At 41.8% G+C, this 26,248-nt stretch overlaps 1 protein-coding gene across 4 annotated transcripts in view; it reads right to left on the bottom strand.

The window, feature by feature from the left end:
* The window catches only part of LOC125462739 (ankyrin repeat and SAM domain-containing protein 1A-like), a 334,971-nt gene that overhangs the window by 32,701 nt on the left and 276,022 nt on the right, over positions 1–26,248 (bottom strand). For all 4 annotated transcript variants that reach the window (XR_009447014.1, XR_009447015.1, XM_059653455.1 and 1 more), the window contains 2 exons: positions 15,491–15,643; positions 11,604–11,711 (listed from right to left, as the gene is read on the bottom strand). Coding sequence is in view for 2 of the 4 variants with exons in the window: in XM_059653455.1 (XP_059509438.1) it covers positions 11,604–11,711; positions 15,491–15,643 (261 nt within the window). In the remaining 2 variants the exon portion in view is untranslated. The remainder of the gene's footprint in view (positions 1–11,603; positions 11,712–15,490; positions 15,644–26,248) is intronic.

The following is a 26,248-nucleotide window of genomic DNA, read 5'->3' on the forward strand; positions in this document are numbered from 1 at the left end:
CCATAGACATAAAATGAATAAATAGAACACAAGCAACAGCATCATATCAGCCAATTCTGTACCATCATTACTGCCAGACAGTGAATATGCATGAGACAGAGAGAATTGTGCCAAGGGACTGTGACCAGCATCAATGACAAGTTTTAAATTTATTGCAGGCAACCAAGAGCCAATTTTTGATTTTAAAAAGATCTATTATCTTAATCAATTTTCTTGTTAAAGTCCTTGAATGGCTGTCACCTCTCAAAATAGTGTTTAATTTTCCATATCCCATGTTGAATTCCAGATTTCAGCCCTTGTCACTGTATAGTCACCACAAGAATTGCAAACCACCAGAGGTTTACCAGGAAGCACCACGGATGGAATCGATGACCTCAGCGACATCCGAGCTTCAAATATCTATGAAGCATTAGAAACAGCATTTGGTATAGGCGATTCTGAAACAAGGAATGGCTTCAGATCTACTCATCTGGGTTATATCTGTCATTGACGTTAAACACAAGATAAACACAAACACTGGAAATAACTAAGACAGCCATTCAAAAAGTGGGGAAACGTTGCACAAAACAAGCTTAAGTGGCTCGTTTTGTGATTTGAATTTCCATATTTGAGAGTTATAGGGAAACTGTTAGTTTGGTGGACCAGGTACAGTTGTTTGGTGATGCACAGTGAAGCCAACAGCATAGGTTCAATTCCTACACTAGCTGAGATTACTATGAAGGAGTCACCTTCTCAAATATTCCCTCACCTGAGGCGTGGTGACTCTCAGGTTAAACAACCACCAGTCATCTCTCTCAAATGAGAGAGCAGCTCTGTGGCCTGATAAGACTGTGGCAACTTCAACTTTTCCCTTTATAAATAAATATGGGATTTAGTGCTTCGTCGGAGGCTGACTGATGTCACCTGGAATGATGACGAAACTTCTGAAAACTAATCTTCCAGCTCAGCGAGCAAACTCACATCCAAAATATTGGATCAAATTAGTTGTGAAATTCAAACTTACTGTGACAATGGGAATTGATGAGCTCTCTGTGAAGGGATAAAGACGGCCATTGGTCTACCATCACCAAAGTGATACCTCTGAAGCCGGATGGTAAAATCCTCACTGGCTGAAGTGAAGTGATATGTCACTGGGATGAACACTGCAGTGCTCTGTACTCGTGAGAAAATCTCAAAGCACACTTGACACTGTCTTACATATTTCTGTCATGGATAAGGCAGATCAAGACTTTTCAGAGCTGGAGCCAAGAACCTAAGTAAAGTTGCCTGCCAAAATGTTGGATTACAGCCTCTGAGGCATCAAAGACTGCTGAGAAGTTCTGGGCATGTCATTACAGCTGTGCACCAAGTTTCTCAGCATCCCACCCCCCATGTTCTCGTCATTCTCACTGAGAAGTCACAACAATGTTGAAACCCAAAAATGGGGTCACAGTAGGAATAAGTTTGTTAATCAACAAGCTGGATAAGAAGTCTTCTTCACTTGAGCGTCAGTCATCCATAAGCAGTTCTGAAAAGAGACACACCCAGTATGGATGGAATGCCAGTAAAACTGCTCGAGTGCAAAATGTCCCAGTTAATGTCACATTACTGCAACGCTTTCCTTCTCTGCTGGAAACTAAGCTTTGCTCGACATGAGCCACATTACGCAAAACCTATCACACTAAACAAAAACAAAGGCAAGACAGAAGACTGCAACAACTGAAGAGTATCTCACTTCTAAGCATCATTGGGATGGTCTTTGCCTGGTCATATTTAAAAGACTCCACCTATTTGCAAATCAAGTGTATCTGTAAGCACACTGATTTCATACAGCCAAAATTATTGTGGACACGATTTTCTCCAGTAATCACAGCAGAAGTGTAGGAAACCAGTTTTAACACGTTAGCCTGCTTTCCTAGATCTCATTTACACAATCAACACAGTCAGCAGAGTGGAACTCCACATGATTTCTGGGAAAACTTTCATGAAAGCCCTCAACATTGATTATCACACCTGGGTGTCAGCTGTGACAGATTTTAACTCTTAGTATGACAATGGTAAACATAGGTAATTGATTTTCAACTACTATAATTTGATTTTAGCATCCAAAACCTTCATTAACCAGAAGATATTTTTAAAAAGGGCAAGTACTGACTTAAAATGGCTGCTGTGATCGCCAGACCACATGGAATAAACTAACCAGCTGCACTGAAATATTGTTATCCATAAACTAAAACCAGCCAACTGCATCAGCATCAAGAAAATTTGCATCTTGTGTTTAATTCATATTGGCATGATAAGTTGCACATTTTGGGCATGCTGTCAACTGGAAGAACAAGGGAGCTGACTGAGAAACATACAAATGGATCAGCAGCAATACAAAAAAATATAAACAGATATCACAAGGCAACAATTTTTTAAACCAAATTTGTCACCACCACCAAATATACCTTCAGGTTTCAATATTCTCCATCTGCTTTAGAATTGTGTCCTTTGCCTCGTTCTCCCAAGTGTCATGTAAGTACCAGAAAACGTTTCACAATACTTGCAAATTTTGTATTAGCTGTAAACTTTGAAAGTGGGCTTTACATATCAAGGTTTAGGTTCCTAACACTGGTCAAGAAAAGCTGTGGCATTTTCTGTCTTGTACCTTCCTAAACAAAATTACTTTGCTTCCTGTCACTCAGCCAACTTTGTAGCTATGCTTCTAGTGCCTCTTTTACTCCACAAGCTTCAGCATTTCTGGCAATTCTACGATGTGGCATTTTATTGAATTTTTTAGAAGTCCGTGTACACCATATCAACCCGATTATCCTCATCGACCATCGCTGTTAATTCAATAAAAAAAACAGAATTCAGTTAGCTAAATGTGATTTACTTCAATAAATCCATGCTGACCTTTGAATTAATCCACTACAAACTCAGTCAAAAATTGTCATCTTCAAATATTTTCCACTGCTGAGGTTAAGCACTGGTGCGTTGTTGCTGAGTTTGATTGTACCTCTTATTTTGAATTATAGTGGAACAGTTCCACTTTTCTAGCATGAATAGAAATTGGAAGATTACAGCTTGTACTTGCACAGTTTTCACCCTGGCTTCTCGCAGTACCTTAAGTTGCATCTCAGTCAGTTATAATAACTTACAACCTGAAGTGCAACCAGGTTTTCTAAAACCATCTCTGCATCAGGTTTTGGCTCATCCAAAGTCTCAATTATTTCCTCTTCACGCCAATACTTGGCAAAGACTGACACAGGTCATTTATTATCAGAGCCAGGCGCTCCACATCCATGTGCAGGATCCATTTCTGTCCCAAATACATGGCACCCTTATCCTACAATTCATTGGTTATTTATGTGGTTCTAATAAAAACTCTCTTTTTTTTTTAAAAAAGAGCTGCCAGTCTCTTGTCATGTACCCTCTTTGGATCTCAGATTCCCCCTTTCTCTTCTACCTCGGAACGCACTATATTCAGCCTAATTCGCTCATATTATTAACCTTAAGTCTGTAATAAGTACCATTTATTGCTTCATTATGCTCTTTTGTTGTCATCCAAGGTCCTTTAGTTTTGGTTGGCTTATCTTTCCTCTGCTTGGGAGGAATCTTCAAAGAATCTAAATCAGCTCATTCTCTAAAGTTTGCCTACCATTCTCATATCGATGCCTCTCCTGTGTCATCACTTGTGAAGAAAAGCTGTCCTAACTAGCCAGGCAAGGCAAGAGTATTACTTGCAATGGCTCACTTACTGCTCCCATTGTTACAGCTCTGGAGCCTGAGGACCAATCCTTCTCAATCTAATAATTAATATTCTCAGTGAAATAGAACCACAGGATCACTACAGTGTGGAAGGAGGCCATTCGACCCATTAAACCCACACCAACCATCCAAAGAACACCCCACCCAAATCCTCCCCTTAATCTATTGCTGTCATCCTGCATTTTCCATGGCTAATCCATCTGGCCTATACATTGCTCGATGCTACATGCAATTTAGCATGGACAACCCACTTAACCTGCACATCTTTGAGCTGTGGGAGGAAACCGGAGCACCCAGAGGAAATCCATGCAGACACAGGGAGAATGTGCAAACCCCACACAGACAGTCACCTGAGGGTGAAACTCAGGTCCCTGGCGCTTTGAAGCAACTGTTCTAACCACTGAGCCAAGGTGAATAAAAATTTCCTCCAACTAAATATTGGAAAGGTCAATCTGTTGTCTCAAGTTGCTATCCATAAACTCAGTTCCATGGTAACCAACTCCATCTGTCTCCGTGATAAACACTTGAGGTTGAAATAAATTTGCATGCAATCTTGGTATCAAGGTTGATCAAGTGATGAAATTCTAGCCACAGATCTGCTGCTCCAGCAAGGCCACTCACTTCCACATTGCCAACCCCTGCCTTGCCACAGCTCACCAGCTGCTGAAATATCATCCATAGTTTTATCACCTCTAGATTACTATATGACAGGCACTACAGAATTGCAGGCATCATCATAAAACTCTGGATAATATTCATGCAAGTTTCTGTCTTATGAAGAATCTACTATTTTCATTTGTTAGGAAGAGTCATTTTATTTATATATATTAAATTGCATTGAACTATTAATTACACATTGGAGAATAAGGCCCCACTGTTCCTCTGAGTGAAGAAGAGTGTCCTCCAATGACAAGCTTACATTGCAGTCAATGACAAACAATTGAAGTTTCTACCCTTATAAGAAGCTTCAAAACAAAAAAACAGAAATTGATGCAGGCAGAGGGATGCAACACAAAAAAAAAAATCAGAGTAATTTATACTGCTAGGACCTAGCTAGAGTCACTGACTGGAGGGGGTGGACCAGCAGAAGGGAAGGAAGGCAGAAACAAAGAAAAATACTGTAAGGAGGCAACAGGACCAAATTTGACTATCAGGAGTGAAGCATCAGTGCAGGCTGATCTTGGAGGAAGGTGCACCATGATCTGGCAATCTCTGTGGCATGACTTTCCTATCTCTCAACAGCAGTTTGTTTCTGGCACCAAGTTAAGATAATCTTCAGGCAACCAGCAACACTGATGTTACCAATGGAGGTAAAGCAGTCACAGTTCAGTAATCCCAGACTGCAGTAAATTAAAACCACCAAAAGCATTCACTCTTCATTTTAAATATTGATAGATACTTTTGAAATAAAGGTAGAAGCTAAAATATCAAACTATTTTTAAAATGTGGAATATATAATGGAGAAAGCTGAAAATGAATAAGTAAATTTATTTTCAGCATCAAAGCTGTTTCACAGTCATTGTGAAAATACACTTTAAAAACTCAGTTACACCTCATTCAACAAAGTATCACATGATCAAGTGTCTTCACAGTGACACTAATGGTATGGAAGCTTTCAACAGTTCAGTGATTTTTCATCAACTGCATTACAGGGAAGAGGGAGCTTGTAGTGCATACAAAAGAAGCACTGACAATAATTTCCAGATTTCTATTTGCTTTGCATGTGTGGACTCCAGAAGCTGTTGTTTATTTCAGGGGAGGAACAATGACTAAGACAATTAGTTTCACTGTCATTACTAGTGCAAAACCCATTGCTCATGCAGCAACATATTCCACAAATATTTTACCATTTCACAAATTTTGTCACATCCTCTTAACTTATTGGTAATACATTATTTGCTTTAGTACATGTCAACATTCTAGTTGGAAATTGGTGACACCCTTCCCAGTATTTACCTGAATTCATGTAATATTTGTGTTGTGCAAACACAGCGTTTAATAAGCATTCATATTGGTATGATTGAGAATTGATATCACTGCAATCTAGTTTGTAATAATTTAACACAGTAGCCTAATCTCAACCCAAAATATTCTAACATTTGACAACAAGATATGGTTTATTGCAGTCTCAAATAATTGAATGACATACATTCCGGTTCTGATCCTTCGAGTGTTAGTTACGAGGTAGCAAATCAATCCCAAACTGACAGAGCTTTTCTTGCAACCTTCAGAAATGTGACCCTCTTGTCAATAGTTTCAAACTGGTTTCAAATAATTCAATGCTCAGCTCAAAAAGAAACTGCCAAGAAACGTCCAAAAAAGCATTAACCTTCCCCAAGGAGCTACATCAACTGAATTCACATTTCGTACACCAAGCTTCAGAATAATGGTATTAGAGTGCAAGTTTCATCTTGCAAAACTATTCCGTGTGAATAAACTGTTGCGAGGTTGAGTACAGTACTTGTGGAATGGAAAGCTGAATGTTAGAATTTGTTTATAAAGCAATAGGGGATGAAAGTGCATAGGCAGCTTTTCTAGGCTGCAGATACACAAAGTTCTTGAAATTGAAACATTGGTATCAAAGGCTGTTTGGTTAGAAAAAAAGCAGCAAGTTTGTTTTGTTAGCAAGGCAACCAGTTTGAATAACAACCAACTAATTCAAACCAGCACTTAGAAACTAAACACCAATTAAATTTAAATTTGATGGTTCGACAACCTAGGACCAATCCTATTGTAAGAAATTGATAGGTCATCAACGGTATAAAAGAAGAGAGAATTTGAAAATGGATGAGAGAGAGCAAACTGCCATATTAAGAGAAACTCAATGGCCCTCTCAGAAATATCTAAGCTCTCAGAGCGAACACCATCTAATTAAAGGTACTACAGCAATCTTAGCTAATAGCCCTAACAAATGAATTTGACAGAGGAAGATGTTCCTGACTGGAACAGTGGAGAATTCAAAGAACATTCCTAAGACTTACCCTGACTGTAATTTTGAGAAATGAAATTTTAATTTTTTAAATTAATGCGATTTACATAAGTGGGACTAGTATTCTCTTGGAATGGTAAACAGCAATAGTTAGTAGTTAAAGGGGAATTGTTTGGGGTTTGTTAGTAATTCTGTTAATTTGTTAACTGTTAGAGTTAGATAAATAAATTGTTACTTGTTGATTGTCGAATGACTGTTAGGACTTCATTCTATTTCACTCTAAGAGATTGGGAGGTGAGAGACAGGTAATACCAGTTTCCACATTTCCTTTAACAGCTTACGAGGTGAGGCGAGCATCTCGGTTTTATGATCAGAAGGGTGTTGGCCTCTACTTCATTAAAAAAAACCAATGACAATTCAATTCTTCATGCATAAATTGAGAAACTATTTTGTAGGTACAGGAATAAGGAAAACAAATGGAATTTTGGCATGAATTGCTAAAGGAATAGAATAGAAGTTGGGAAGTTTTGCTGCAACTGTACTAGGCATGAGTAAGACTGTATCTAGAATATCGTGTACATTTTCAGTCTCCTTGCTTGAGGGAGGATGTAATTGCAATGGATGCAATTCACAGGAGGTGCAGAAGATTGATTCGAGGCGAGGGGTTTGTCTTATGAAGGGAGATTGAGCAATTCAGGCCTATACACTCTCAACTTTGGAAGAATGAGATGAGATCTAATTGCGGTATAAAAGATGCTAAAAGGGTTCAACAACATAGACAGAGAGGATGTTTTCCCATGAATGAGGGGTCATAGTTTTAGGATAAGATGCAGCAGATTTACAACGGAGATGCGGAGAAATTACTTCTCTCAAAGGGTTGTGGGAATCTGTGGAATTCATTATAGCAGAGTTTGGTGGATGCTGGAACATTGAATAAATTTAAGAAGATAGACAGAATTTTCATTAGTAATGGAGTTGAAGAGTTGTGGACAGCAGGCCAGAAAGTGGAGTTGAGGTTGAGATCAGATCAGCTACAATCACATTAAATGGTGCAGCAGGTTCAAGGGTGTGAATTGCCTATTCTGCTGCTAGTTCTTATGGTTTGTTACTCTTTCCTAATTATTCCCAGCACATTCAAATGCATGAAAATATTGATTGTTACAAACTGAAACTTTATGACATTCCCAAGCCTAACTTCAGATAAACTTTTGTTCAATTAAGTAAACTATCCCAGCAAAAAAAGGGGGAAAGAAAGTTGAAACCTTAGTCAGTCATGATTCTAAGTTGGCAGCAGTCAGAACTGTTCTTGCAAATTGTTTGAAAATGGGGAAAATTACAATGTGACATTTATTTTAAAATAAAGCAGCACATGATAAGACAGGCCTTTTAATCTTTCCCTAAAAATAAAATTCAGTAAATTGCTGGCAATAAAGCTAATGATAATGAAATACAAATCAATGACAAAAGCACTTTCTGAATAAATAGAAGATTTGACACTGTGGATGATGTTAGAAAGCATCCCCTCCCCACCTCCCACCCCAGTATAATGTCTAGCTTGCTATTTATTAGTGGCCTTTGTACCTTGTGGATCTTAATAGTTGTGTTATCAACAACAAACTATCTAGACAAATCTTAATGTCTTATCATTGTTATTCAGCATCTTAGTAATTAAGACTGCAAAAGGTTAAAACACCTAATTTGTGTTTATTTTATCTGTAATTACACCACAAAATACGGATCTGACAATTTCGAACAGACATTGAGAGAATTCTCAAGTATCTTGGATTGCCTGGGTGAACAATCCTGGCCAGCCTTCGTATTTCCCCACTGATGTAACTCTGAAGTGAATCATAGCTCTTGGAAAGTGGTCTCTCAGCGCAGGTTGGCTAATCCAGCGCAAATGACAATTAAACTGCCAATGATATTAATAATACATGTTAGAACAGAAATTTTGCCCTTCAAGAATTATTTGGAACATCCTTCTTGTGTTTACCTTTTCTGGTCCTGTTAGCATGTTATAGGCTTCTATGGGATCCCTTACTCTTTATGGATCTAGTACCTGCACTTCAGAAAGATATGCTCAGCTGTAGCAAAACTAATATCTTTAAGAGGTGAGTATTTTTACATTTCATCATAATCACAAGTACAAAGACATGCCTCAGTGATCCAAAGAAAATAAGTTAGGCCTACTTTGGGGGAAGTCATAGAAACCGGAATTGAATTATCTATTTCTTTGTCAGCATCTATGACCATCCAAGGTTTATCAAATGCTTCAGGTTTGATAGTATCTAGAAGTTTATTTCAAAAGTATAGTAACCACAATGAGAACACCATTCAACCTATAAATGTAGTGATAAAACTCTACAAGGTATATTTTACTCGTCCATTTTCTCATTTTCTAGTCAGCTGTGCAGACAAGAAATTAGATTAAATGCAAATCCACCAAACACAGGTGGAAGTACTTGCAGCACAAAGGACAAACATAACACTTGTCGTTCCTCAGAAAGTTAGCATTTCATAAAATGCCCCAAGCAAAGAAAGATGAAACTACAAACTGGTAAATCCCAACAGTCTCTACTTATAAGCTTAAACTTTCTTTTTTCCACTTCCTATTTCAGGCACCAAATGCCATCCAATCAAGCAGAGTCAAGTCAGCTCAATAGCAATTTAATTGGCTCTTACACATGATCACAATCTCAGAAGAGCACCTGCATCTCTTAGTAATCAGAAAAATAAACCAAAATCCCCTAAAGCCACTTTAGAACCTACAACACTAAGAAATTCATTTCAGACAAAATTTGCTCATATAGGGCGATATCAGGAATCTACAACCTCACTCCTGACATCTGGCACTTAGAAGTGGCAGCAGCAATATTAAACGGGGCAGCTAGAACTGAGAAGTTTCAGAAACAGACAGACCACCTGCTGACCTGAGAGGGACTCAGGAGTGGCAGCAGCAGCAAGGCTAAAAGGACCAAATAGAGCAGAGAGGCCCCAGTACCAGACAGGCCAATGGCAAAGCTGCTTTAACAATAACAAAACATGACTTTACAGGACAGTAGGTAGGCAGTCAGTAAGTATTTCTCTTGTCTCTTGTGATTCAATATTGATTAAAGTGAAGTCTCTATAGCTTTAAACTTAACACAGATAAAATATTATTTTAGAAATGCAAAACTACATCACTTTGAAGGTCCATATTCCATTTTGGAGCTTGAGCGGCAGCTGAAGCACAATGTTCATTATGATGTACTAAGAGCCCAAGAGGTCTGTGGATATTAGGCTTCAGTGTGTGATTATGCCATACTTCAAGGAAATGCAGGCAGGGATGGAGTGAGCGACAGCCAGACAGCAGAAGAGGGCCAGTCAGAAAGTACCTGCTGGAAGTATATAAAGTTGAGGGGCTTAGATGGGGAAAGGATGGCGAAGTGGAAAGTTGGGAGAAATGTTTTCACCCAGGGAGTGATAGGTGTCTGTAACTTATTGCCTGAAAAGTTGTTTCAGAGATAGTAGGAACAACAGATGCTGGAGAATCTGAGATAACCAAGTGTGGAGCTGGATAAACACAGCAGGCCAAGCAGCATCTTAGGAACAGGAAAGCTGACGTTTCGGGCCGAGACTCTTCTCCAGAAAGGTCTAGGCCAGAAACATCAGCTTTCTTGCTCCTATGATGCTGCTTGGCCTGCTGTGTTCATCCCGCTCCACACCTTGTTATGCCTGAAACGTTGGCTGAGTTAAAAACTCTGAAACCATTTGAACAGCATTTAGGTAATCACTTGTGTTGCCATAGCTTCCAGGGCAATAGGCAAAGAGCCAGAAAATGGAATTAGTGTAGACAGATCTTCATTTGTCAGCACAAACATAATGGGCTGAACAGCCTCCTTCTCTGCTGTCAGCATCTTTGTGTCTGTATGGACATCACATAAAATTTGTAAGTTTTCTCAAGCACAGATTGAAGTCCAGATGAAGGCAGCTACTAGCTTGGAAGATGAATTGACCCAGGAGCAGAAGCTGAAGGAATAATGAGTAACAGCTTGCCAAATGGAAGCTCATGATTTCAAAGTCTCAGAATGCTAATGCCACCAAATCAGGAGTGTGATTAAACCAGTTTTACTTCAGCTCATCAAAAAATGGGTCATATGAATTCTGGAAAATGGTCAGCATATGGATATTTTTAATCAACATGTTTAGATATGTTATGACATATATCCAGGGCAGGTGGAACCTGAACCTGGAACTTCTGATTGAGATATAGCGGCACTACACTGAGCCCAACTGCAACATTCCTCTTTGATAAGTATATGGATTTGAATATATTGTACTGATTGACTGCTTATTACCATTGAGAGTTACGTAAAAGTTTGTGATCCTTAATATACCTTGCTAATTTACACCAAACTGAGACATAAGTAGTTAATAATTAGTTCACAAGACTTATTAAACAATTTATTATACCTTGTTGTTTATTTCATCAATTTAACTCTTCTATTCATTCCTATACTCAATACCTAAGTGTTAGTAACTATGATTGATTAATAGGTTTAATAGGCAGCTGTTAGTGTTAGTCCATGATTTGATTCTGTGGCTATTTTAATAATTGACAGAAGAGACATTAATTCATTCACACTACCGCTTGTGAGAACTCTATGGCAGACTGGTGGTATAAAGGCTTATATAATCCTAACTGATTGATACAAGACAGTTTGATGATCCAATTTAGACATTATCTACTCCTAGACATCAACTGAATGGTAAACAGTAATTTGTTCTTTAATCTGTTTCTTGAACTCCATGTCAAAGGTCTGTCTTTTTATGAATATTCTTGTTCAGGTATTGACTTATGCACTTACAATATGTTATCAGCCTCTGTGCTGCAACAAATACTGTCATTAGAATTTTACAGATTACTACTAGACATTGTGCAGCAACAATAGATTCATTTAACCTTCAGCTGGGACAATCGCGGTGGCTTTTGAGGTGGTTCTTCATAAGGTCGGTCTCCAAGAGAGGCTAAGATTCGCTTCCGATGACCGAGCAAGGCTATTTTCAGCACCTAAAGTAACATAAAACTAAATTAGCACAAAACTGAATCAGGAAAAAGCAATAATAATGCAGGAAGTAATCTGTCCCACTTTAACAGCCTATGTTTGTATTAGTGCCTTTAGGGTAGCAAAACAACCTAAAATACCTTTCCACAGAGCCGTGAAGCAAAGCTTGCCATTAAGCCACATAAACAGATGTCAGCATAAATGACCAAAAACTTGGTCAAAGTTAAGCTTTAAGGAGCATTTTAAAAGGAATGAAAAAGGTACAGTTTTTTCCCTGGGAAATTATAAAATCTGAGGTAAAGAAGAAGGTGGAATCGCTGGCTAACGATAGTATTGATTGTTACCAGAAAATAAAAGGAAGGGACAGTGTGTATGAAATTCATTTTGTACCAAGGAATCATAGGTGTTTAAGGAAATTCAATAATAGAACAAACTTAAAAGGTTTTGTATCTCAATGCATGAAGCATTCAGAATAAGACACAAATTGAGGTAAATGAATACAATCTCAGTTATTATGGAACATGGTTACCATTAAGTCAAAATTGGGAATTTAACATTCATGGATACTTGACCTTTTAGAAAGACAGAAGGCAGAGGAAAGGTGATGGGACAGCACGGTTAACAAGAAATGAAATTAGGACAGTTATGACAGATAACCAGAAACAGAAATTGCTGGAAAAGCTCAACAGGTCTGGCAGCATCTGTGAACAGAAGTTGGAGTTAAAGTTTCGGGTTCAGCAACTCTTTCTCAGAACCAATGGTAGCCAGGAACTGCTAGTTTTTATCCAGAAGACAGGGTGGTTGCAAGGGGATAAGGAGTAAACACTAAGTGGAGATAGAGCCCAAACAGAGAGGAGAACAGTTGGACAGACAAAGGAGCGGATATGGTCAGGCTCGGAGGATGAATAGACTCCTCTGAGCAAGGGTCACCGGACCCAAAATGTTAACTCTGTTTTCTCCTTCACAGATGCTGCCAAACCTGCTGAGCTTCTCCAGCAATTTTGTTTTCGGAGCTGATTTACAGTATCCGCAGTTCTTTTGGTTTTTATTTATGTTATCCCATTTATTTTTCCTGAGCCAATCTGAATGAAATGCTGATGGATTTGGAAGAACAGATTTTGGTATAGCTAGTTCAAATTTTCTAAGCTTCAGAAACATCAGCGGTTTCAGAACCAATTGAGAAATGTGTACGGGGTCCACTCATTGTTACACCACATCAAAAAAAAGTTTATTGCTCTTGTGGAAATCACAATGAATTCAAGCCTTTTTGGTGTTTGAGTAAAATACAAATCTGGTCCTATACATTTTGCCAGCAAAATGGCCAACTTTTTAATACAACTTCTTTGAAATTCTTCAGCCATATAGTTTTGCCTGGACTCAGATTCTCTATGTTTTCATCTAGTATAAATATCTTTGAATATAAATTTGGTAGATACCACGCAAAGAAAATTTTTTGTTTTAAATCCATGGAATACTCTCTAAACATTGTTTCATTTGACATACAAGCCAGTCAAGCAAACAAGCTAAAACTGAGAAATAGCTTCAAAAAGCTGACACAGCTCCCACCAGACTCACAAGAAAACAGCTATTATAAGCCAAATATGTGAAAACAAGCAGCTCACTATTGATATAAGCTACAGGATTTCATCTGTATTGCAGAAAAATGATGAGGGGACAAAACTGAAAAGGTATTTCTAGGAAGAAATCTGAAGCAAACAACCTTAGCAAAGTCAGAACTCATACATTTCAAATTATACATTTGGTTGAATTTTTATTTCATGACTTTGTTGAAACCTTAAGAGAGTAGGTAAATCATATTTGAATTCTGGACAGGTCAACCAGACCATCACTCACCCATAATTTATTTCAATAGGTTCTCCTACACATTCAACAATATTAGCCCTATTGACAGAGCCACTACTCTTCTTGGACTATCCAACTTTTCATCCTTTCATACAGACACATTATTTAACTTGCTATCTTTCAGGTTTGTATGTGCAGCTCCCTGGTTCTCTCAAAATGATCCAATCTACACATTTCACCCAATCCAGGTGCAATTTATCCACTTTGACACTCAATCTGTGATTTTCTTAACATTTCCTTAACCACAACCTCCTGTTCAAGATGGCATTCTTTTGCCTTCCCATACAACATCTCATCCCCAGCCTTTATTAACTTCGAAGGCATGCTAATTTTTTGCACACTTTTTGTCATCCATTGTTGACATCCCATCCAGTTTTTGTCCTATCATTCTGATCCGAATAAGTCTTGTTGCTCTACACTGTATGCAGAAACTCTTACTTTGCAAAAAGTCTTGTTTACAGAATGCAAGTGGAATTCTTTCTAAAAAAGTTCACAAACTGATGTGGCATTAAGAATATGCAAACCAATCTAACAAAGCAACTGTCAATGCAAAAAAACGATAGTCAGCAAAAATGATAGTTCTACATCTCAGTTTTGGGTAAGATTCAGTCAAATGAGCAATACAATGGTGGCAAATGTTTAAGTTACATCTACAGACATTTTCAATTGTCAGTACTTGGATTCAAACTGAAAATCAAATCAGGGATCTTGCTTTTCTTTAATCCGTAAGAGAATGGATTACTTAAGGCTGACTACAGGAATATTTAAAACAGTATCTTTTATGACAGTTAGAAAATTAGATTGTGGTGGAAGGTGAAATTCTTAGACCAGAATAAACTGAGATAGCAATTTATATTTATGTATAACTATTTTGCCAAACCATCAGTTTCGCAGCATTGACCTCTAGAGATTGCTTTCAAACAGAAGAATTAGGTTCAGAAACTGTCAGATCATTGATGAAATGTGAAATTACTAAGCACGGACAGTTTCGCTGAGTCAGTTGGTTGGTCTGTCTGTCAGTGCTCTCACTCGTGTGTGGCAAGTGTCTGTACCTGTTCTTCTGGCCCTGGCTTCTTCTCTTCCACGGTCTACATTCATCAAATGAATCCAGCATTATCCAACCACAGTCTGCCTTAAGCAGCAAATGTGGAAGTATTCAATGATAACTGTCATTGAAGCTCAGATCAAGAGAAAAAGCATTCTACTCAGTATTCGGATCAATATTTATCTCACTACTATTATCATGAAGGCAGAGTATCTATTTGCTATCCCGATTTGTTGTTTGTGGAATAAAACTGTGAAGCAAACTAACAGCTGAATACAACAATATTACAAAGCAAAAAGTGCTTGATTTGGTGCAAAAGCATGATATAAATCCAAGTTCTTTCACTCTCTGTATTTCCCTTACTTATTAATTCAACTACATATTCAACAATATATGCCACAATTTCAATTATTTGAACAGCTTTTTTTCTTCAAAAGCTATTCTTTTGAAAACAATTATACATAATTTAATATTTTAAACCACAAGACTTACTGTCACCCAGAAGAAATACAACTTGCATTCAAACATTAATTTTTATGCAATCGAGTGTTCCAAAGCATTTCACAGGAGACAGACAAAAGTTGAAGCTGTTTGATTATAACAATATCTTAACAGAAGATGAGACAGACTGTGGGCAAAACAGTGACTGAAGGAAAGAAAGAAAACAGAGCGAGAGCGCGAAATATGGAGGAAAGAACAGGGGGAGAGAGACAAAGGTGGAAACTCCCCTCCCAAAATACAGTACTATAATTTATTCATGGGAAAATAGGAATAAAAGATAATTGCGTATATCATTTTTCATAAGAGATTAAGTTTGGAAAAAGTGGTATTTTCACTATCTCCTTACAAGAAGGCTAGAACATATATTAAGCTTACGTTTACAATTTCGAGTTCCCAGAGGTTTTTCACACTGTCCATTGAATTGTATCCACTGGATAAAAACGTCTGACTGTAATCCTGTAGACCAAGCGATTCTAACCATGCTACGACTGAAGTATTGCTGTTTCCATCAAAACCAAATGGTTTAATCTGCAAACAAAATCAATAAGTAGCATTCCAAATGGAATTGTCTCAGCTGATAAAACTACATCAATGGACATTCATTTTTTTTAATTATTAAGAATAAAAACATTACAATTATGGGAAGATGCTCTCAAATCTGGCTAGTCAGTCCAGAGGACTGCCACACCCATGAATTTTATAATCTATGTATTTCTCAAGTGCTTAGCCCAAAGATAAAGCAACTATTCCTTAAAATGCAGTGACTTCTAGCTCCTACAGATAGATTTACACTTTTGGATTCCATCACAAGTTTGCTGAGTGATCAACTGGAACATGGATTAATTGGGTCTACAGTTCCATTAACATGCATAACATCCAAGAGCCTTAACTTCAGTCATATGTTCTTTCCAGAAAGAATAGGTTTTAAACCCAAAGTAGATTGGCAATGAGAACCAGGCCCTTCAGGAAAAACAGTAACTGACTTCACTAATGATCAATTAAATAAAACATTGTGATGGGTTAAAACCATCTTCCCAAGTATTTTCCTGACGTGACCTCATTTTACACCTTCATCTTCATGTAATCCTACATTGAAAATTGATGGAGTTGGGTGGGTTTATGAAAGTGTAGCCAGGGTGTGAAATGCTCAAGTGCTTGATGCAGTTTATATGCTTAGTCACCAAACAGAAAAGTAAACATTTTGTTACTTGCACTTCCCCAAATCAGCAAAAACACTAGATTTTTAAAAAATAACACAAATCACATGGACAAAGTTTTGGTATACCAATATCTCTGCAGATTTATCCTTTCAAATTTAAGTATTTAATGTTTATTTATTTCCCTACCAAATTGTCAGCCTTCACAGAACTGTCACTAACACAATAATCCGTGTGAAATCCTAAAATAATTATTCATATCAAACGCCAATTAACGTTAAAACAGAGTAATCTACTTCACTGTACTTTGAGAACCAACAATTTACAGAGCATCGAGAATTACTTGCTGCAAACACCTGGGATTTAACAATTAATGTTAAAGCCCAAGTATTTGCAGCAAGTAATTCTTTAAAAATACTACTTCTTCTTCCTTGTTCAGGAATTCTTTAAAATGACATGGTGTTTTTTAATTTCAGGTAATAATACAAGTATTTTCAAATTTGGCATCGACAACTCTTGTAAACCTTGGAAGTTCAAAGAGCATAAGAAGAATTTATCAAGAACAAATACAGAAACTTCTACCTTTAGTGTAATGGTTATATTTATCCATGCATGTTTAACTCAAAAGGATAATTTTACTACTAAATACTGTCACAAGAAAAACAAGTGCACCACATCCCTTTGTTGCCCAAAGTGAAAAATGAATAAATTTCAAAAAAGCAGAACAAGCTACTGAAGCAATGAAATAGTAACATTCAAAATTTCCAACACCTTACAAATAAAATAATGATATAGCTCAAGACAGAAACTTACACCCTAACATTGTCAAAAACCTGTTCAGACCCAGATGAATTTCTACCCAAAAAACCCTTTAATTCCTAATCCAACAGTTAGGTAGTAAGGAGCAGTTGCAGTATTGACACTGTCATCCTTGGAACAGTTTCGTTTAAGAGATGACTAAATTTACAAAATAATAAAGATGTTAACTGAATAGAGAAAATAAATTCCCACTGACTAGCATGTCAATATCAGAAATCATAGATTTAAGTTCATTAACCTAGAAGGAAGAGGAGGAGAACTTGAAAGTTGACAGGATCTGAAGTGTTTTAACTGGAGAGGTGATTGAAGCTGATTCAATGAAGGTAATTTTATTCTTTTTCACAGGATGAGACATTTCTGGTTAGGCAGCATTTATTGCCTGTCCCTAATCGCCCAGAGGGCAGTTCAGAGTCAACCACATTGCTGTGGGTCTGGAATCACATGTCAGCCAGACCAGCTTCAAGGATGGCAGTTTCTTTCCCTAAAGGACAACAGTGAACCAGATGGGTTCATAGTCATCATTAGACTCCTAATTCCAGATATTTTTATTGAATTCAAATTCCACCATCTGCCGTGGTGGGATTTGGGTCTCCGGAGACCAGCGATAAAACCACTTGGCCATCGCCTCCCCTGAAAAGGGATTGGACTTAAGAACAAGGAGTTTGTGGAGTTACAGAAATGTAAAGGGGCATAGCAGTAAGCACACCAGCTATTTCAAAAATCAACCACAGACTCAATGGCCTCTTTTGTGCTATACATCTCAAGCATAAAATGTTAGATCAGATGCATACCAATGTTAGAATTCAACAAATTGACTTGTGAATTGCTAAAATAAAGAGACATTTTGTCAAAGCTTTTTGTCTTGCATTCATCAGGACACTTGGCAAAAGCAACTTGAAGGAAACCAATGTTTATGCTGTATGAAAGGAAAAACAATGATTGATACATGTTCTCATGTGCTCCTGAGATGCTGCTTGGCCTGCTGTGTTCATCCAGCTTCACACTTTGTTATCTCGGATTCTCCAGCATCTGCAGTTCCCATTATTTCTGATGCATTATTATTGATACATGTTCTGTCTGCAAAGACTAGGACCCTGTGAATTAATGTACACAACTTCCCTTACACACACATGTACCACAGTGCAAGCCGAAATGAAAAATCCTAATTTGGTTGTCAGTGTAACTCTCTGTGCACTCGGGACTATCCAGCAAGTGTTATCCAAATCAGCAATCACATCTAACATTGACGAGTGTTCTGGGTTCTGCATGAGTAGGATCGCTGGGTACAGTCAGTACATTACTTGCTGCGAGTACATGAACTGCACCTGCTTCAATTCAACAATAAACAGATGATAGTCATTCTTTTATTTTATTCACTCGTGGGACGTTGGCATCACGGGCTGACCGGCATTTAATCGGTTAAACTCTCCAGGATAATCAGAATCAATGTCTGGGTTAAAATGTAAACAAAAGGTTGGCAGTTAACTGTCCGTCAACATGATCTTGTGTATTGTCCATGGCAATACTACAACCAGAGTCTAAGTGGCAACTAATCAGGATTCTCCTCTCATTCATTCTAAGTATTGGTTTTCCCCTAAATTGATAATGCTAATTTTTGCGATAAGTGCAAGATGAAAAGCTTTGATAAATAATATTTCTCAGCAATATTCAAGTTCTGTACTACAAATGCCTATTTGTAAATCTAAGAACTGCAACAATTTCAATATATAAAAACAAAAAGAACTGCGCATGCTGTAAATCAGGAACAAAAACAAAGTTCCTGGAAAAGCTCAGCAAGTCTGACAGCATCTGTGAAGGAGAAAACAGAGTTAATGTTTTGGGTCCGGTGACGCTTCCTCAGATCTGATGGTGGCTGGGAAAAGGTCAGTTTATATGCAGAAAACAGGAAGGTGGGTGGACTGTTAGTGACTAACAACGGATGTGCGTGTGTATGTGCGTGTGAGGGGGGTGAGGGTAGGCTATGTGGTAACAAGGCCTGGTGTGTAGGGTAGGGGACTGGGACATGGGGGAGTATAGGCCCTAAAATTATTGAACTCAACATTGAGTCCAGAGGGCTGTAGGGTCCCCAAGCAAAAAAGTGAGGTGTTGTCCCTCCAGCTTGCGTTGGGCTTCACTGGAACACTGTAGCAAGCCAAAGACAGAGATGTTGGTCAGGGCGCAAGGTGGTGCATTGAAATGGCAGGCAAAAGGTAGTTCAGGGTCTTTTTTGTGAGCAGAACGTAGATGTTTTGTGAAACGGTCACCAAGTCTACACTTCGTTTCTTCAGTGCAGAGGAGACCACATTGTGAGCAGCAAATGCAGTAGACTAGATTCTGGGAAGTGCAGGTGAAGTGTTGCTTCAACTGTTTGGGCCCTAGGATACTGGGGAGGGAGGTGGTAAATAGGCAGGTAAGTGTTACAGGGGAAGGTGCTGTAGAGCTGTGGGGAGGTGTTGGGGACGAAGGAACTGTGGACCAGGGTGTCCCGGAGGGAGACGGTCCCTGCGGAAGGCAGGCAAGGGAAGGGAGGGGAGGGGAATGTGTCTGGTGGTGGCATCTCGCTGAAGGTGGCGGAAATAGCATCTGATGATCTTCTGGATGTGGATGCTGGTGGGATGGTGGGTGAGGATAAGGGGAACCCTATCACCGTTGCGGGAGGGAAAAGAAGGGGTGCGGGCAGAAATGCCGGAGATGGGTCGGACCTGGTTGAGGGCCATGTTAACAACAGAACTGGGGAATCCTCGGCTGAGGAAGAAGGTGGCCATTTTGGAGGCTCCCTTGTCAAAGTTGGCCTCATCTGAACATATGCAACAGAGACAGAGGAACTGAGAGAATGGATTAGAGTCTTTACAGGAATTGGGGTGTGCATGTATGTCCAGGTAGCTGTGGGAGTCAGTGGGTTTGTAATGGCTATTAGTGGCCAGTCTATCCCCAGAAATGAAAACAAAAATGTTAAGGAAGGGAAGGGACAGACCAGGTGAAAGTGAGGGCAGGGTGGAAATTGGAGGCGATATTGATGAACTTTTCCAATTCCAGATGAGACAGGGAAGCAGCACCGTTGATATCATAGATTTAATCGGAGAAAGAGTTGTGGGTGGGGGCCAGAATAGGACTGGAACAAGGAATGTTCCACATAGCTCATGAAGAGACAGACATAACTAGGGCCCATGCGGGTACCTGTGGCAATCACTCTTACCTGATGAAAATGAGACGAGTTGAAAGAGAAGTTGTTGACCGTGAGGGCAAGCTCAGCCAAATGGAAGAGGGTGATGGTGGTTGGGGACGGTTCAGATCTTTGCTCCAGGAAGTGGACAGCCTTGGAATAATAGGGTGGTTATGGGTATGATACAAGAGTACCTCGTTGCTGTGTTTCAGGAGGCAGTCACACCTGATAAATTAAGTACTTCAAATCTGGTCAATGGCCAGGGACAGCAGAGTGTGACTGCAAGTGAGGCAGGTAGACGACCGCTGCATTCAGGAACAGAGGAGCCTCCCCTCTTGACCTTGTCCAACAGGTACAAGGTACTTGCTCCCTGTGTGGATGAGCAAAAGGACTGCAGAGAGGATGAGCCAACTGACCACTGCACCGTAGCGTGGGAGGCCATTCAGGACGGAGGAGCAAAAAGACTCGTGGTAGTTGTAGGGGATTCTATAGTCAGGAGAATAGGTAGTATCTTTTGCAAGCAGGATCAAGTCCCACAAGGTGTGTTGCTCGCCTGGTGCCAAGGTATAGGATATTGGAGAGGGAGGGGGAGGATCAAGTTGCTGTGGTCCATGTTGGAAAAAACAACATAGACAAGACTAGGAAAGAGGACCTATTCAGGGATTATCAGGAACTATGAATGAGGACCTGCTGTTTAACTTCAAAGGTTATAGTCTCAGGATTACTGTCCAAGCCATGTGCAAATTGGCACAGGGACATGCGAACAAGGGAAGTAAACACGTGGCTAAAGGAGTAGTGTGGGAAAGAGGGGTTCCTTTTCCTGGGGCACCGGCATCAGTATTAGAGCAGCTGGGATCTTTACTGGTGGGATAGTCTCCAAGTGAAACAAGCTGGGACCAATGTTCTAGTGAAAAGGGTAAATAGGCTGGTCAATTGTACTTTAAACTGGAATTTTCCCCATTCAGAACAGAGCAACAGGCCAACATTTGTCGGGGTTGCTTCCACTCTATGTAAAAAATATGAAAGGAGAACTCAGGAGAGATTATTAAAGTCTCCAGCACAGACATAAATAAGACAGTATCTGGAAAGGGTTAGGAATCAAACTTCAAGCAAACTGGATAAACGAGTGACAACGAGAAGAGGGATGGTTAATACAGGACCAAAAGTGTTATGAATGCACACAATTTAAGAAAAAAGGTAAATGATGTAGTATATCTGGATTTCCAGAAGGCACTTGACAAGGTGCCACACCAAAGGCTGCTACCTAAGATGAAGTTGCATGGCATAACAGGTAATGTACTGGCATGGATAGAGGATTGGTTGACCAGTAGAAAGCAAACAGTAGGGGTAAATGGGTGTTTTTCTGGTTGGTAGTCAGTGGCTAGTGGTGTGCCTCAGGGATCAGTGTTGGGACTTCAATTGTTTATAATTTACATAGTTCCCAACTCCAAATCATCTAAGTGTGGTGTGTCAAAATTTGCAGATGACACTAAGGGGAGTGGTACAGCAAAGCGTGCAGAAGACACAAAGTCTGCAGAGGGATATAGATAGGCTAAGTGAGTCGGCAAAGGGCTAGTAAATGGAGTACAATGGTGATAAGAGTGAGGTCATCCATTTTGGTCAGAATAACAGCAAAATGGACCATGTTTTAAATGGTAAAAAATTGCAGCACACTGCTGAGCAGAGAGACTTGGGTGTACTTGTGCAAGAATCGCTGAAGATGGGATTGCAGGTGCAGCAGGTGATTAAAAAGGCAAATGGAATTTTGTCTGCCAGTGCTTGAGGGATGGAGTTTAAAGACAGGGAGGCTATGCTGCAGGTGTACAGTGTCCTGGTGAGGCTACACCTGGAGTACTGTGTGCAGTTTTGGTGTCCTTACTTGAGAAGAGATATACTAGCACTGGAGGGGGTGCAGAGGGGATTCACTCAGTTGATTCCAGAGTCGACAGGGTTGGATTACGAGGACGGACTGAGTAGACTGGGATTATACTCATTGGCATTCAGAAGAATGAGGGGCGATCTTATTCAAACATATAACATTATGAAGGAATAGATAAAGGGGAGGCAGGGAGGGAGGTTGTTTTCACTAGCAGGTGAAACTAGGACTGGAGGGCATCGCTTCAAAATAAAGGAAAGCAGATGTAGGACTGAGGTCAGGAGGAATTTCTTCACCCAAAGGGTTGTGAATCTGTGGAATTCCCTGCCCAGTGAAGCTGTTGAAGCTACCGCACTAAATGTTTTTAAGGCAAGGCTAGATAAATTTTTGAACAGTCAAGGCATGAAGGGTTATGGTGAGTGGGTGGGTAAGTGGAGCCGAGTCTCAAAAAAATCAGCCATTATTAAATGGTGGGGCAGGCTTGAGGGGCCAGATGGCCTATTCCTACTCCTAGTTCTTATGTGCTATTGTTAGCTTTTGGCCCAGATCAAAATGGGCAGATAAAACATGGTGGTTGTCACAGAGATATGGCTGCAAGGGGATCAGGATTGGGAGCTGAATATCCAAGGATATACATCTTTGCGAAAAGATAGGCAGGTGGACAGAAGGGGGTGGGGTTGCCTTATTAACAAGAAATGAAACTAAATCAACAGTAAGAAACAAAGGCGGGTCAGATGGTGTAGAATCTGTGTGGGTAGAGTTGAGGGACCGCAGAAGTAAATAAACCGCAGGTGGAATTATGTACAGGCCTCCAAACAGTAGTCAGAAGCTGGGCTGCAGGATATACTAGGACATAGCGAGTTTTGAGAAGACTTGTCGCTCAGGTTGAGGTTCTGGATGTGTGTTTGCTCGCTGAGCTGGAAGGTTAGTTTTCAGACGTTTCGTCACCATTCTAGGTAACATCATCAGTGAGCCTCCAACGAAGCGCTGGTGTTATTTCCCGCTTTCTATTTATCTGTTTAGGTTTCCTTGGGTTGGTGATGTCATTTCCTGCATTGGTGATGTCATTTACTGTTCTCTTTCTGACATGACCCACTATCACTAGTATCCTTACATACAGATGAGGAAGGACACCACTTTGATTGGGACAACACATCCATCCTAGGACAAGCCAAACAGAGACACGCACGAGAATTCCTAGAGGCATGGCATTCCAACCGGAACTCCATCAACAAACACAGTGGCTCCAAATCAATCTACCATCCTTGGAGAAAAAGAACAGGAAATGACATCACCAACCCAAGGAAACCTAAACAGATAAAGAGAAAGCGGGACATAACACCAGCGCTTCGTCAGAGGCTCACTGTTGATGTTACCTAGAATGGTGACAAAACATCTGGGAACAAACCGGCAAGCTCAGTGAACCAGCTTACATCTCGAACACAATAAAGACCCACTCTCTTGTGGACCGAGAGGGCGAGAGTGCTCTTGGAGGTGAAAGGAGGACGTCGGGTTGGCTGTGCACCCTTGCGACCAGTGGATCTTAATGCTGCCTTCGGCCTAACGCTGGTTCAGGGGAGCAGCCAAACTGCAACGATGGCTGCGGCAAGTGCTCGTGCCCCAGGTCAGGGGGTCCGGAACACCATCCGTGTTTCTGTAAAGAAGGTGGATGAAGGTGCACCTGTGGACCGCACCTTCTTCGTGAAGAGGGTCCTGTTGGACTGTTGTGGGTTCGCTGCTGCGGACATTTACTGCCTGCAGGATTTCCCCGGAGGAGGTTTTTACGACATGACCTTCCGGAGTGCCAAGCTTTGCGAGCACTTCCTGGCGGTTTTCAAGGAGAAAGGAGGTGAGAGCCCCCTCTCTGTATTGACCGCTGTCCCACTGTTTGTGATGCCAGCACAGAGGAGCCGTATGGTGACTGTACACATGTACAACCCGCATGTGCCAGCAAGTTGATGTCCTGACCTTCCTCGGAAGGTATGTGAAGGTGGAAGGGGACCTAAGTGACATCGTGGACCCCTTTGGCATCTGGACGAGTAAGAGGCAGGTCAAGGTGACGCTGAGGATGGGCGCAGATGGGAATGTCGCACACCCACCGTCCAGCTTCGCGATCGGCGGGCGCAGGGGCTACCTGACCTATGCAGGGCAACCTAAAGTCTGCCATGCCTGTGGTAGGTCAGGTCACATGGCGGCCGACTGCAAAGCCACCGTCTGCGGGAACTGCAGGGAGGAGGGACACCTTGCAAAGGATTGCCCACGAGAGAGAAGCTGCTACCTTTGCGGGGAAGCGGGCCACTTCTATAGGGCATGCCCGCGGCGGGGTACCACCTACGCCCAGGTCGCCGACAGGGAAATGCGGGGCCAGCCCCCCCGGAGGACAGGAAGGCACCAGGGCCCAGCAAGGACCCCACTAATGTGCAGGAGGGCCCAGCCCTGCAGGATGGGCCCGAGGCCAGCAAAGCACCCCTTCAGGCTCCGATCCCCCCCGACAACCCGGAGCCAATGGAGGCGGCGACAGGCGACCCAGGGGAGTGGACAACAGTCCGGAAAGCCAGGAGGAAGGTGCGTCGACGGGCCCAGGAACCGCAACCATCAGGCGGGAAGAGGCAGCTACAGGGGGGCTATAAGAGCTCCTCTGACGAGGAGGATTCGGAGAGGGCCCACCCGAAGCAGAAGTTAAAGGTCTCGAGGGGGAAGGAAAGCAGCACCAAGCTGCCAGGTGACGGGAGGTGTCCTGAGGCTCCCTCCGACACCCAGTCAAGTGCCGCTGGAGCACTGGAGGGCCCCCCGGAACTTCCAGGTGGGAAGGAGGAAACAGCGCGTCCCCAGCCTGACCCGGAGCCGGACCCTCCTGCTTCCGCACCCCTGACGGGGGGATGCCACCCGGAAGGCAGCACGGACGGTTTCCTGAGCCCGGAGAGCGTCCGGCAGTTAGCCCGGGCAATGGGCATGAAGGGACAGATGGAGGGGCTGGGCCTTGGACTTGGGGAGGGTACTGCGGTCACTGCCCACAATGGGGGTACGAATTGCGAGCATTAATGTGCGCAGCGTCACGTCAACTGCGAGATGTGTGTCCACGTTGGCCTACCTGACCACCGTCAAGGCGGACCTCCTGTTTCTGCAGGAGTGCGGGATACCGCACCTCGGCAGGTACGGGAAATGGTCTGGCGCCTGGACCTGTGGGCCTTCGATCTGGTCGGGGGGTAACGACTGTCGCTCCTCGGGCCTGGCTATTCTGCTGCGGGGGCGCGACTTCACCATCTCTCGAGTTCAGGAGGTGGTGGGGGGGCGTCTCCTAGTGGCTGACATCACCTACAGGAATGCTCCCCTGAGGCTGATCAACGTGTACGCCCCAGCGGTACGGAGTGAGCGGTTGGCTGTCCTGCAGCGGCTTCCACCCCTGCTGGCTACGTCCAGGCCGGTCATCCTAGGCGGAGACTTCAACTGCATCATTGATGCAGATGGAAGATCCGGCGTGGGGACAGCGGGTGGGGGGAGTCAACTGGACGTCACGTCCAGATTCCTGATGGGCACGGTGAAGGACGCCAAGCTGCTCGACGTCTTCAGCACCCCTGCAGACGGAGCGCAGCAGAGGTACACCTGGTCGTGGCCAGACGGGTCTATCCGCTCAAGGATAGACTTCCTTTTTGTGTCACGGACGTTCTCGGTCAGGTCCACCGGCGTCGAGCCGGTGTTCTTCTCTGACCACTGCCTCCTGTTGGCAGACTGTCACTTACAGGACGACCAGCCGGCCAGCAAGGGGACGTGGAAGCTCAACACGACTCTGTTGATCCCAGAGAACGTCGAGGAGCTTAAGAGGGAGTACGCCGGTTGGAGAACGGTGAAGGAGAACATCAAGAGGTTCTTTGTCCTCAAGGGTGTTCAGAAGGCAAGAGAGAGGCGGGGAAAGCTGTCGCGACTCCAGAAAAGGGTGCAGAACCTGCTCCTTCTGCAGTTGATGGGGGTCAATGTCACGGAGAACCTCTGCGAGGTGAGGGGCCAGCAAGCCTCACTCTTCGCCGCGGAGGCCTCCAGGATAATCTTCCGGTCCAGGGTCCGCTCCGTGGAGCAGGACGAGACGTGCTCGCGTTTCTTCTTTCAGAAGGTGCACAAAG

The sequence above is a fragment of the Stegostoma tigrinum genome, chromosome 21, assembly GCF_030684315.1.
Source record: "Stegostoma tigrinum isolate sSteTig4 chromosome 21, sSteTig4.hap1, whole genome shotgun sequence".
NCBI classification, from domain to species: Eukaryota; Metazoa; Chordata; class Chondrichthyes; order Orectolobiformes; family Stegostomatidae; genus Stegostoma; species Stegostoma tigrinum.